Genomic DNA, 13290 nt, shown 5'->3' on the forward strand with positions numbered 1-13290 from the left:
GGTTTTGTTTCAAAATTTCCTGATGATTAGAACAACTGAAATTTAACTTTTTGATATGTTTAGCTAAGAGTAGAGCATAGTCTTGATAGATGAGATAACCAAAGAACACATGCATAAGTTTCATATTAATTTTTTGTAACATCTTAGAGACTTAATTCATAAAAGAGGTAACTTGATGGGCCTACAAAAGGAAAAATTCATAATAGAAAGTTTCGCCTTTTCAGTTTTGCCTTTTCACTTAAATATCATGGATTCAAATGTATGAAGGTGGTGAATATAGCTAAGCTAATTATTATACTTTCCATTTTAGAAAAATGGAAACCCCTCTGTCCCCTTGTGTTCTCATCTTGGCATAGTGAGATCACAAATAAATGTCAAAAAGGAAGGCTTAAAAAGCCTATTAGCATTGCTCCATAATTGTTAAGAGGAGACATAATAAAACATAAATCGGTAACTGAAATAATGTCAAAACTAGACTCATTTGTACAATGAACAACTATGTGAACCCACAATTCTAGTTGAGAATTTCTCCAAATTAGGGCTCTAAAATGCCCTAAAATAAGTCTATTTGAATTTGGGGTGGAAAATGGCTTAATATCTAAGATGAGTCGAGATACTCATGTGTGCAGCCTCTAGACGCATCCTTAGGATCCTCAGAATATCAAATCTCCTCTACCTTTACGAGCTTCGTTCAACCTCTGTTGCCATCGTTACGTCATCCCATGGAGAATGGAGAGGAGCCATGGGGAGAAGGGAGGAGACGGGGAGGGGCCTTCCCCCATTAATACTAAGTGAATTTCATTCAAGGTCATCCCTTATTTATACTAAGTGGGTATCTTTCATAAAACCCACAAACATAAGTATATCTTCCGATGTCTAAAAGACCATTTGTTGTGACCATCTAGGCCTATGTATTAGTTTAGTTAACGACTCAAGTAGCCCAATAAGTTTAATGTCCTTCCAAATTAATTAACTATAGCGTCATATAGACTAATTAATTTTGGATCAATTTAACTCAATCGATAGGTTGAGTCTCAACCCCATGGGGTACCAAGTTATACCTCATGCCACCTATTCATCATCGGTTATCATGTATTTATAGTCCCTCATCCACTTGACGCTCCTAAGACAACTTAGGGTATGGTCAACTATCAAGGCCTAATTGGTCATCGGAGTTAGTACTAATGTATTCCCAAACTATCAGAGAGCTCTTCCTCAATATTTATCTACCTTAAACAAGGACTTCATCACATCATCTTCCTTGATTTGTCACCTCTTATACTAAAGGTGGACGATCCCATCTTGACCACTTAATTGTCTTCATGAACTTCTTGATAGTAGAAACTGTTTAGAATCCCTAGATTAGAGACTCATAGGTCATACTTAAAGTAGAACTGTCCATCCACAAGACGTCTTTGGTGTCTCAGCTATAAGGATGACTTACATAACTATGACGTTAATCATCCTGATTGACAGTTTTGTGTAATCATCCTCGTTGAAGGATTCATATAGATCAATTCTGTGAAATGTTTCCACTAAAGAGCACCCACTATCTATCCTTAGTGTCTCGACACTAATGACTGCAGGACTAGCTATATTCATCATATGAGTGAGGATAGATTGTATTAATCTATCTTGATATATTTATCATATGAGTGAATCTATGCATAATTCAATGTTCTTCTCGAGTATCCGTCAATAGGAATATTTAGAACACATTCTTAAAGACTAGTGATCTCCATATTATGATCGCATCATAATTCACTAAGTCCACTCATGATTTCATTGACTTTATTTTAAGCATCACATGTTCGCTCTAATGAATACATTCTATTAATGAACGTGGAATGAGATATATATATATATATATATATATATATATATATATATATATATATATATATATATATATATATCATGTATGATTGGCTTACTGGCCACATATATTTCATCAGGCATTTCACATGAAATCTCATATTATAATACCCCTATGCATGATGAAGTAGTTGAAAATAATATTTGACATATCTTATCCTTTTAGAGGTTACTAATTTTGTGGGAGAGTATGCATATATTATTTTGGTTGTTATTATAAAAAATATCTTATTAGCCAAGATCTCTCTAAAACTATCATGCTTAAAGTACTAAGTGATTTAATGTCGTAGTTTTCCCAAGTGCAATACTGGGCCTTACTCTCCTCCCAATAATATTTGGGTGTACATTATATTTAATATAATTTTGATAAACCTTATTCCATGGGGGAGGAAATGTGTAAGTGAGGGGTACACTAAGACTACAAATTATAAATGTCACAATTTGTCAACAATGAAATTTATGTATCTACTTTTGTGACCATCATTGAATATGACATGTTCTATCATAAATATGATTTTTTTAATTCTATATCGGAATAATCAAATTTTATGCTCCTAATAAAAGACAGCCCAAGGGAATAAAATCTAGAGGACCCAAATATATTCAGGTTTTTTTTAGGTGGTTGTGTAACCAACACTACATTAGTGTTGCAGCAGCTGCGTAGGACCCTGGGTGCCCACATGCGCATGATTTAGTGGTGTTATGCAATGGTAAGAGGCCACCTAGGCATGCTCCTTGTGGTGTCCCAAATGTATCGATAAGCTACGTGTGGGAGAAATTATGCTGCATGCATGCCTGGGTTGTGCCAGTAATCGCAAACACATCACAACCAACAGTGGGCATGTAATGATGCCACACATGCTTTGTGCATAATGTTCGAGTGATGACACTTACGCACATGATTTATTGGTGTTATGCAATGGTAAGAGGCCACCTAGGCATGATCTTGTGGTGTCACAAATGGATGTATTGTCTTGGTATTAGTCTTTAGGATCAATAAGCTACATGTGGGAGCAAGAAAAAACTAAGATTATGTTGTGTGCATGACATGTTTGCATCCATGCTCGGGTTGTGCCAGTAATAGCAAACACATCACAACAAATAGAGGGCATGCAATGATACCACACACATGCTTTGTTCGTAATGTTCAAGTGACGACACTCATCTTGGTCGTAGGCCACGACTTTTGTAGAGTTGATCTTCATCTTTACTTAAAGCCTTGATTTCCTAGGGGTTGTGTTGACACAATATAGGGAGATCTCGTGCTTGGTACCACAACCTTCGAATACACATAGGTTGTCAAATCCAAAAGAGGATTTGGAGTGCACACTTTGCCAAACAACCTCAAGTGCATGGTGCATCACTAGAACATTGACCACATCATGTTGGTGGTGTGGGACATCATCAACATAATAAGCATTCCAACTGAAAGGCCAATGAAAGGAGCCTTTGTATGATGAGACATGATCCTCTAGTCTGAGGGTGACTTGTTTAAAGATGAGTGTCACACGGTCGAATCCTGAGCTAGGAACAATGCTTAAATCTGACGCGTGCCGGCCTTGGTGGTTGGACCAAAACACTAAGCAGCTTTGCTTTGTTGTAGTGGAAGTCTATGCAATAGCTTAAGATTGCATAGAAGGGGTTAGAGGATAAGGTGGGGATGAAACCCCTTCATTGAGTTAGCCACTTTCTACCGTCAATTCGTACCAGGATTCAGTGGAGTCGCAGCACCTATCACAAACCTGATCAAGCTGGAGAAGTTCAAGTGACCGTAGGTCGCCGAGAAAGCCTTCAAGGAGCTTAAACCCCTCATGACGAAGGCTCATGTTCTATGATTGCCCCACTTCGAGAAGGTTTTTGAAGTCCCATGTGACGCCTCAAGAGTAAGCATAGGAGGAGTCCTTAGCCAAGGAGGACATCCTATAGAGTTCTTCAGTGAGGAGCTGGACGACACGAAACACCGTTACAACAACTATGACCGTGAGTTCTACGCCCTCATCTAGTCACTCAGACACTGGAGACATTACCTCATCCCAAAAGAGTTTGTGCGAGTGACAGGTTTTGGGCAGATGAAGGACGGATATGCTGATTGCCCCAATTTTGGGAAGATTTTTAGTTGTATTAGTGATGGAGAAAAGTCCCAGTACATCGACTACTGTACCTCGAAAGGATATCTCTTATGGGGGAAGAGATTGTGTGTTCCCCGTACATCGATATGAGATTGTGATGCCGGAGGTATAAGTGGACACCACAGTGTCACAAAGACCATTCACATGCTCGAGTACCAGTTTTACTGGCCTTCCCTGAAAAGAGATTTTGGAAAAATTGTCTCATGTTGTCTGACTTGTTTGAAGGCCAAGATGACCAAGCAAAATGCTGGTCCATACATGCAACTTCCGGTAAAGATGTGCCCTTGGGACAATGTCAGTTTAGACTTCATCTTTGGTCTGCCTAAGACCGCCCGTCAACATGACTCCATCATGGTCGTCGTTGACCGCTTCTCGAAGATGGCACGTTTCGTGCCATGTTCGAAGATAGTCGCTGCTTCACGTGTTGCCACTTTATTCTTTGATGAGATCGTGAAGCTACACGAAGTACCACACTCAATGGTCTCCGACAGAGACATCAGGTTTACCAGCTACTTCTCCTCTGCGTATCATCTGCAGACAAATGGCCAAGAGGAGGTAGTCAACCGAAGCTTAGGGAATTTTTTTCGTTCCCTTGTAGGTGACAGTTTGGCAACATGGGATCGCATACTCCCACACGCAGAGTTTGCTTATAACTCTTCGGTGAACCGCACTACTGGCCGTACATCATTTGAGATCATTTATGGCCAGATACCATGTAGGCCAATGGACCTCGCACCTATAGACCCTCATATTAGGACCTTTGAGGATGGCATCTCATTTGCGCGTTACATTAGGGACATTCATCATGACATTCATTCTTGCATTTTTTTGCAAAATGCGAAGTATAAGACTGCTGTTGATGTAGATCGTCGCTATGTTAATTTTTCCGAGGGTGAGCTTGTTATGGTTAGATTGGGGACGGAGAGGTATTCTCCAGGGGTCATTATGAAGTTACATGCTCGTAGTGCCCAGCCTTTCCTGATAGTCCGTGTGATTAATGACAGCGCTTACATTGTAGGTCTTCCACCTGATTGGGGAATGAGTTCAACCTTTAACTTTAGCGATCTAGTCCGCTATCATCCTATGCCAGAGAGTCTGAGTGATTTAGAACCTCACACACCCACAAGCCCGTTGAGAGATGTGATTGAGGGACCCCACCCATCCCCGCCAATTTTATCCCCAACTAGGCATGAGCATGTCGAGTCGGTACTGGAGGAGGTAATTAACGCTGCAGAGGAGAGGGTGGATCACAAGTTTCTTGTTCGTTGGCAGGACTGACTGTCGACCAAGGACACGTGGGTCTCAGAGGAAGACCTACGACGGCTACGTCTGGAGCTTATCCAGCCCCTAGATGATATCATTGACTCTAACTCATTGAAGCTAAGTTCTTTCCACCATGGGAGGATGATGGAGGACCATTCCAGAGATCAAGCCGAAGCACGTGAGCAGCCGCGTCATGGAGCTAGAGCCGACACGAAGGATCCAGCATTCAAGTATACGGCTTGATGATATCCTCTGTTGATTTCCCTTTGTTCGTGTGTTTTTGCGCGTGAGACCTATGTGTTTTTGTGTTTAGGGAGGGCCTCCTTGTTTCCGGGCCCTTCCCATTTGCTTTGGACTGTCATTTGGGCCCAATTGGGGGGAAACGCCCATTAATTGGCGAATTCCCCTATTTACGGCTACTCCACGAGGGCAAACTCTCTCCACCTATATAAGGAGAAGAGAAGCCCTAGGATTAGGATGTGAAGATTTCATTATTTTTAGAAAAATTGGATAAATTGTGCCTTGGATAGGAGGGCATCCTCCAAGGTTTGAATCCCAAAGAGGGGCGAGGAGATGACGCTGCTGCAGCCGCCGCTGCCGTCGCCGCACCACCGCCGATAATCTAGGCTACCTTCAGCACGGGAACGCCGCCGCCACCTACGCCGCCGCCAATTCCAGCGCCCCAGTCCAGAGATAACCCACATGGAAATGCCACTGTCGTGTAGGGACGCCCAGCCGCCGCCACTGCCGGCCGACGTTGTGCCCTGAGGGCCTGCCGCCAGCAATGCCACCGTGCCGAGTTCTCGCTAGGGCTGCTTCACGCCGCCCCCTCCCGGGCCGCCGCTGCTTGCCGGACCACCGATTCCCACCGCCATAGCCACCGCCGCCGCGATATCCACGCCAGGCCGCTAGGAGACCAGGCGGCCAAGAGGCAGTCCCCTCTGCCATTGCCGCCAGCGTACTTGAGATGCCACTGCTGCCCAAATCCGTCGTCACACCTGTCGCCTTTGCGACGCGTGAAACGCCCCACCTTGGCGTCATGTCTGTCGCCGTCGGTGTCCCTTGGGCAAGGCCGACCAACGCCGACTGCCTTGAAGCCACCGCCTGGTCGTTTGCCCACACGACAACCGGAGCCCGCCGCCATTCGTGAGCACCACCGCTGACTGTGCTAGGGTGTCCAGCAAGACCCGCCATGAACGGTTGAGTCAACCCACTAGGCTGACTCGCCGAGTTAACCCAAAACCGACCAGACCAGACTGAACCGACCGTACCGGACCAAATCGACTAGGCCGGACCACAGAACCGGCCCAACATCAGACCTGAGCATCCAGAACCCGCCCAAACCGCACTGAACCAGTCTGATATGCACCAAACCGGCCCATAAAGTCCGGAGCTTGCCTAGTCCATCTTATCAACGTTCAAGGAATTGAATTGCACCGCGACGTTCCATACTCTGGTCTCGTCGATCAAAATGCATCCCTCTTTGAGTATTATTATCTTTTGTAGTGTCAATATTGTGTGCTCCACTGCCAGGGATTAGATTTTCTAGGATCCTCGTTTGCCTGAGATTTGGGAGGGGTTTGTCTTGGTATTTGACTGGATTGTGTTTGTTGTACGGGTCATATCCCTTGGATTGTAGTATCCCGCACCGTCGGTGTTAGTAGTCCATCTATTGAATCATTGGGAGTCTGATCGTGCGAGTATCGCTCGGATCACTTTTAGGGGTTGTTGCCCTATGTCAGAAGCAGAAACTCATACCTCCCATTGATTTTTAAAATTGCATCATTCTCGCATACATTCCGCCGCATTAGTCGCTAGGTTTACATCTTCCCTGTGTGTAACACGAGCTATCCAATCCTGTCGAGTCGTGTTACATCAGATATTTGATAAGAACATCAAAGTCTTCAGGTAGAATATAAATATCTAGTCTAACTCATATGATGAGCATGGCCACTTTGTATCCATTATTGAAGGGATACTAAGAACAAATAATGTGTGCTCTTTGGAAAAAGGCTTCATTAATTGATCCGTATGAATCCCTGAATAGTATTTTAAAAATAATCATTCAGGTTGTTTCATTTTACAATTGTGTGAGTTATCCTTAGACTCGAGACATCGAATATGTCTTATGGGTGGATGATTATATTTTGACTATAACCCACAAGTTTCTAATCATGGAATTATACACATTATAGTATTTTTTGGGGTGCAACAAAAAGTTCACAAAGATGATAAAGCAATAGAGATGAAATTTTCTACCCTTAATATAAGAGGAGATATGTCAAGGAAGACTATGCAATGAAGTCCTTAGACAAGGTAGTGAAATATCTAAGAAGAGTTCCCATATAATTTCTAAACACATCATTACTAGCATAGATGACTGAGTAGGGCTTGATAGTTGACCATCCCATAAGTCATCCTAGGTACGTGGTAATGAATCATTGAAAGGTTCTATTAGTGAGTCAATACACTCCTTTGTGTCTTCTAGAGCACGAGGTGTAGCTTGACACCATATGAACTAAAATATAAGGGGTAAAATTACATCGTTTTAAAATTTAAAATCATTTACTCATAAAGTAATTTGATTAGATTGAGATAAGCAAGGATCGGCCTCATAAGGAACAGATCTTAGGGAAATAGATCCCTTTATAGGGTAAATTTAAGATGATGAGAAGTTTTATGTATAGGGTAAGATGTAGCAGTAGGAGGAAGGTAGTGACCAAAGATAGGGGTAGCAGTAATTTAAGAAGAACTAGACATTATTATATGAGTAATGGATCATGATCTAAATGAGTGAAAAAGAGAGTGAATAATCAAGAAATCTGTGACAAAGTGACTATTAAATGAAAGGAGAACTAATGGTAATGACAATCCAATTTAGGGTTTATAATATAGGGTTTAATAAAATATAATAGGGTGTGACATGATGTTGTTGTTCGTATGGGACATAGAGATGAAGGTTGGGAAATGGGAGTAGAGTGATGAATGAAATGGCAGAAGATAGTGATTTAGGTTTTCTTAGACAAAAGGAGTGGGGAGATGCGACTAGATCATGGCGGTGAAAGTGATATGTGAGGTCGATGGTAGATGATGATAGATAGGGATGGATGAGGATGGATGATGGATAAGAGTGCTAGATGATCTACCTAAATGTGTTAAAGATTGAATAATGTAAGGCAAAAGGCTAACCTTAGATCTCTATGTTCAGCCAAGATTAAGGCATTTCCCTAATGCAGATCAGCCCCTCCAAACACTCAGAACACCCATAACATATTTGTTGGACCTTCAAAAGTTCAGTTTCTTTCAATCTCCCGCTCTAGGAGGAAGTGCACTTCAATATTTTTTTTCAAAATATTAGGGGATTAATCATGTTGATTCACATCACGGTTGTGTAAGTGGTCGTCTGACCTAAGACACCAAAGGTAATTTGGACAGATAATTTGTACTTTGACTATGACCTACGTGTACCTAATCAGAGGATTTTTAATGGTCTTAGTTTGGGTGCATCAAGAAGTTCACGAAGACAATTGAGTGGTCAAGATCATATCGTCCACCCTCAGTATAAGAGGTGACAGCTCAAGGAAGAAAATGCAATGAAGTCATTGGCCAAGGCAGTGAAATATTGGAGGATAGTTCTCTGATGATTTCTGAACACGTTAATACTAACTCAAAGGATTGATTATGGTTTAACAATTGACAATACCCTAAGTCATTCTAGGAGTGTCAAGTGGATGAGGGACTATACGTACATGGTAACCGGTGATGAACATGTCCCACGAGTGAGTCGATAACTCTTCTTTGTATCTTCTAGAGCACGAGGTGTAGTATAGCACCCCACATGTTGGAGAATCGACTTATCAATTGGGTTAAATTGATATGACGTTAATTAATCCATATGATAATATAATTAATTTATTTGGAAGGCCAATAAAGGTTATTGTGCCACTCAAGTAATTAACTAGACTGATAGATGGACATATTTAGTATTCTTAGGGGCCGCCCCTCGCACTACTTTATACTAAAATAGTGACACCCTACAAAACTCAAAATTTGGGGTACAAAGTGGTGATATGCCAGAAATAGGGATAAGTTATTCAATTTTATAATCCCTTGTTGTTGTTGATTTTAACTAATACAATAAAATTTATAAAACCTTAATTATGATGTATAATGACAAGTGTAGGTATCATCCAAGGGAAGCTAGTAAGGAATTCAATTAGTGATCTGCATGATTAATTTGACCCTAATTAGAGTTAGTTTAATCTTTAATGAAGATCAAATTACCCTTATTAAATGACGAGTTTAGAAAAGGGGGGTAGAAGAGATAGAAAGAATAGAAGAAGTGAGGAGCTCTAAAATGTAAATGAATGATTTTAAAAATCTTCATCTTAAAAATTTTCATTTTTCTGACAAAATAATCTTCCTCCGGGGGACCACTTTCCTCTAATAAAATCCTTCACGAATTTACGAATATCTTTCTCCATATGCAAAATTCTTAAGAAGTATTCTCCCTTTTGACAAAATTCATTTGTTTTATTAGGAAATCCACTAATCATATTGTGGAGTCAAATCATGGCAGAAAGACATTCATGTTTGAAATAATCCTCATATTCAAGAAAATAATTCTTCAGACACAGGTCACTCTCCTCGGAGTCATCAAGTTGAGAAATTTGCTCCTTAATCATTTGAAAAATGAAGCTGACGCAGTTTGCACTAAACTCATAGAGGAAGGTCCTGATCATGGTGATTGCCCCCACTCGTAGTGTGGATGTTGCATAGGGGGCATGGCATGAATGTACAAGCCATGGTCACAGGTATTATGGAAAGAAATTTTAAGGGGTTGATGCCTCTGTAGATTCCATATAATATGAATGCACATGATAATTGGAGAAGGCCTCGTGTAAATGCTAACAGTCATACATATAAGAACTGATGTCACAATGTAATTTTTCACCATTATACAAAGATTCTCTATGATCATTATACAAGTAATCAGATTGTGCATTTTTATAGAAGGAATATTATGGTGATAATCTTTAGGCAACTCAAGATAACAATAACTATGCCCATAATAGTGAGACATGATTGCTTCATATGCTTAGAAATGGTTGTCTATTTTCAGAAATTAAATGTAATGCAAGAATATCTTAGATGAATAAGTGCTAGTTTCTAAAGAAATAAATCATAATTTTAACATAAATCCTATAACACTTGATTGATAGAATTGAAAACCAATTGAATTTTCTTAGTGTTGCTTCCTCGGCAATGGCACCAATTGATGAGCCACAAATAGGAGTAAGTTAGTGCAATTTTATAATCCCTTGTGGTTGTTGATTTTAGCTTATACAATCAAATTTATAAAACCTTAACTTAAGATGTATAATGATAAGTATGGGCATCGTCCAAAGGAAGTTAGTAAGGAATTCAATCTATGATATGCTTGAGTAATTTGACACTAATTCAATGAAGATCAAATCACTCTAAACGAAGAGTTTAGAAAAGGGGGGTAGAAGAGATGGGAAGAATAGAAGTGAAGAGCTCTAGATTGACTTCTTTGATCCACTAGAAATGATCAAAGGGCTTAATTAAAGGAGATAATAAGGAGATTTGGTTTTGATTTGTTTTGGGAAAATTGTGAAACCAAATTCACTAACTACTATCTCATAAACACACCCTAATTTTTCTAGAATTTAAAATTTTTTCATAATTTTTTTCTTGTTCTTAATTTGGAATTAGAATAGTTGGATCAACTCCATGCTCACTTTTCTTGATCCTAGTAAGGACTTGTACATTCCGCTCAAGTCTAGCATTTAGAAAGTAAGACCAAAATCAATAAGAATAATAAAAAAAATTGCTAACACTTAATCCAAATCACACTAAAAATCAAATACCATGGAGCAAAAGAATACCAAATAGGGTTGATCCAAGACGTAGCCCCTCTCTGTATTGCAAATGTGAAAGAACCCCTTCCAGAATAACCTCCTCATCTCAAAATTCAGCTTTAATACTTGGGTTAAATGGTAAAAATTACCATTTTATCCCCAATTAGTAATTGACTTTTATCCATCAATGTAGGCTTGATCTGAATGAGCCAACCATACATGAAATATTACTAATTGCTTGAATTAAATACCGAATTTAACGTGTTATCCTATACCCTTCTACTTCGAGATTGCTAGTCCCTTAGCAATATCTTGGTGTTTTGCCAAATTATCATTTTCATCATGTTAGTAAGAGAAAGCACGTGTTGGAAGTGGAAGTAGTTGACATATCAATCACAAGTTGAGATAAAACACTAATGACAATTTGAGCGTTGACCTTTTCAGGAATGTTGGATTCCCTCGCCTTAGTTTGAATGCCTAGGTAGATGAAAATGGAATGTACTGTTCTCTAGGTATGACACTATAGTCCTAGCATAATCTCTTTTGCACTCATTTGATGCTGGCCTCACTTCTCTCCGAACCAAGATCACTCTCTCCCAGGGTGGAACAAGTCAAGGGTGGATTAAGTTCCCCACAAGGTACACGTTATATGTTTTGTTTTTGAGATTGCTTTCAACTTCTAATGCATAAAAAATGTGCTCTACCCATCAATCAAACACCAAAACCTAACAAAGGTATCTGAGCCATCCTCTAAGAAATTAAACTAAATAGTAAAAAAGGCCCATACTGGCATCCCAAATTTTGATTTTCTGTCACTTGTAGCAGCCAGGGCCAATGCTAGCAACACCTTGCTGCGATTACAGCGTTGAGCGCCAACGCTAACACTAGAGGCAACACTAATGCCAGCGTTAATGCCAGTGATAGCTAGCACCAGCCGCGACGTTGGGCGTCCATACAAGAAGCCACACACAATAGCCAGTCGTAGCCATGCATGATCGTTAATAGTCCTGCAAATAACTGCTGACAACAACCGGCAGTTATTGGGCCAAGATGGGACCAACCCAACCGACCTAATCATATTGGGTCAACCAAGTATTTAACCTGCCTGGCAACACTGGATTGTGTTGGACCTGATCCATGGTTGCTACTTAATGCCGCTGAAATCAGATTAGGCCAGACCTGATCCGCGCCCACCTAGTAGCCACCTAATGCATGTGTCCACCCTGCGAGGGCAGTCACTAGTTCTTAAATTTATTAAGAAAGCAGAAAAGTATGACATAATAATGTTTGAGCAGGCCATTTGGCATATGGTTTTAAGAAGTAAGATAACCTTTTGTTAACTAAATAAATGGACAAATGAGCGAAAAAAAAATACAGGAGGAAAAAAAATTATTCCAATGATAATGTAAGCCTTTTCAACACTCAAACCACTGATTATGAAATACAATGAAATTTCAATTCGGAAAATAATTTTTCACATAAACATGATACTGTACTTAATTACGAAGATTCTCCTCAACAGTGGAGATGATACTCTCGGCATCAATCCACCATTCATCATCATCCTCTCCAACCTGTTTCATAAAAAATTAAACGCCTTTTCATAACGCAGTCTACAACTTACACAGCCTGTTGTTCATTGCATAGCATCAAAGGGTATGATAGTCAAAATTTTAAAATGCTTGTGGACATGCATCCAAAATTAAAGAAACATTCTACAAGAAGACCCCTGTAAAAGTAATGGTTGAAAAACAGCTGAAGGACATGCAATATAATAGTCAAAATTTTAAAATGCTTGTGGACATGCATCCAAAATTATATAAACATTCTACAAGAAGATCCCTGTAAAAATAATGTTTGAAAAAACAGCTTAAGGACATGAAATAAAATGATTCAACTAGGATGGACACATGAACTGTCAATAAATCTCTTCCATAATTGAACCCGCATGAAAAACATTATCGAGCAAACGAGTCTATCTTTGTAGAATCCTAAATTGATATCCACCACTGCTATGGAAAATGGTGGAAAATAACTGTTAGGACTGCCCGTGGACCTCACATGGGACAGCACCCTGCACGAGATGAGGAACCCTAGTGGAATATGGCAGATACCACAGAAGGGAAATCCGCTCCAAGTGG

At 40.1% G+C, this 13290-nt stretch overlaps 1 protein-coding gene across 1 annotated transcript in view; it reads right to left on the reverse strand.

The window, feature by feature from the left end:
- Window positions 1-12529: 12529 nt before the first annotated feature.
- LOC144715256 (DNA primase) overlaps window positions 12530-13290 on the reverse strand; it is a 35958-nt gene continuing 35197 nt past the window's right edge. The window contains exon 14 of the mRNA XM_078590191.1: window positions 12530-12723. Coding sequence (XP_078446317.1) covers window positions 12646-12723 — 78 coding nt within the window. The 3' untranslated portion in view covers window positions 12530-12645. The remainder of the gene's footprint in view (window positions 12724-13290) is intronic.

This window comes from Wolffia australiana, chromosome 18 (assembly GCF_029677425.1).
Source record: "Wolffia australiana isolate 7733 chromosome 18, ASM2967742v1".
In the NCBI taxonomy this organism is placed as follows: Eukaryota; Viridiplantae; Streptophyta; class Magnoliopsida; order Alismatales; family Araceae; genus Wolffia; species Wolffia australiana.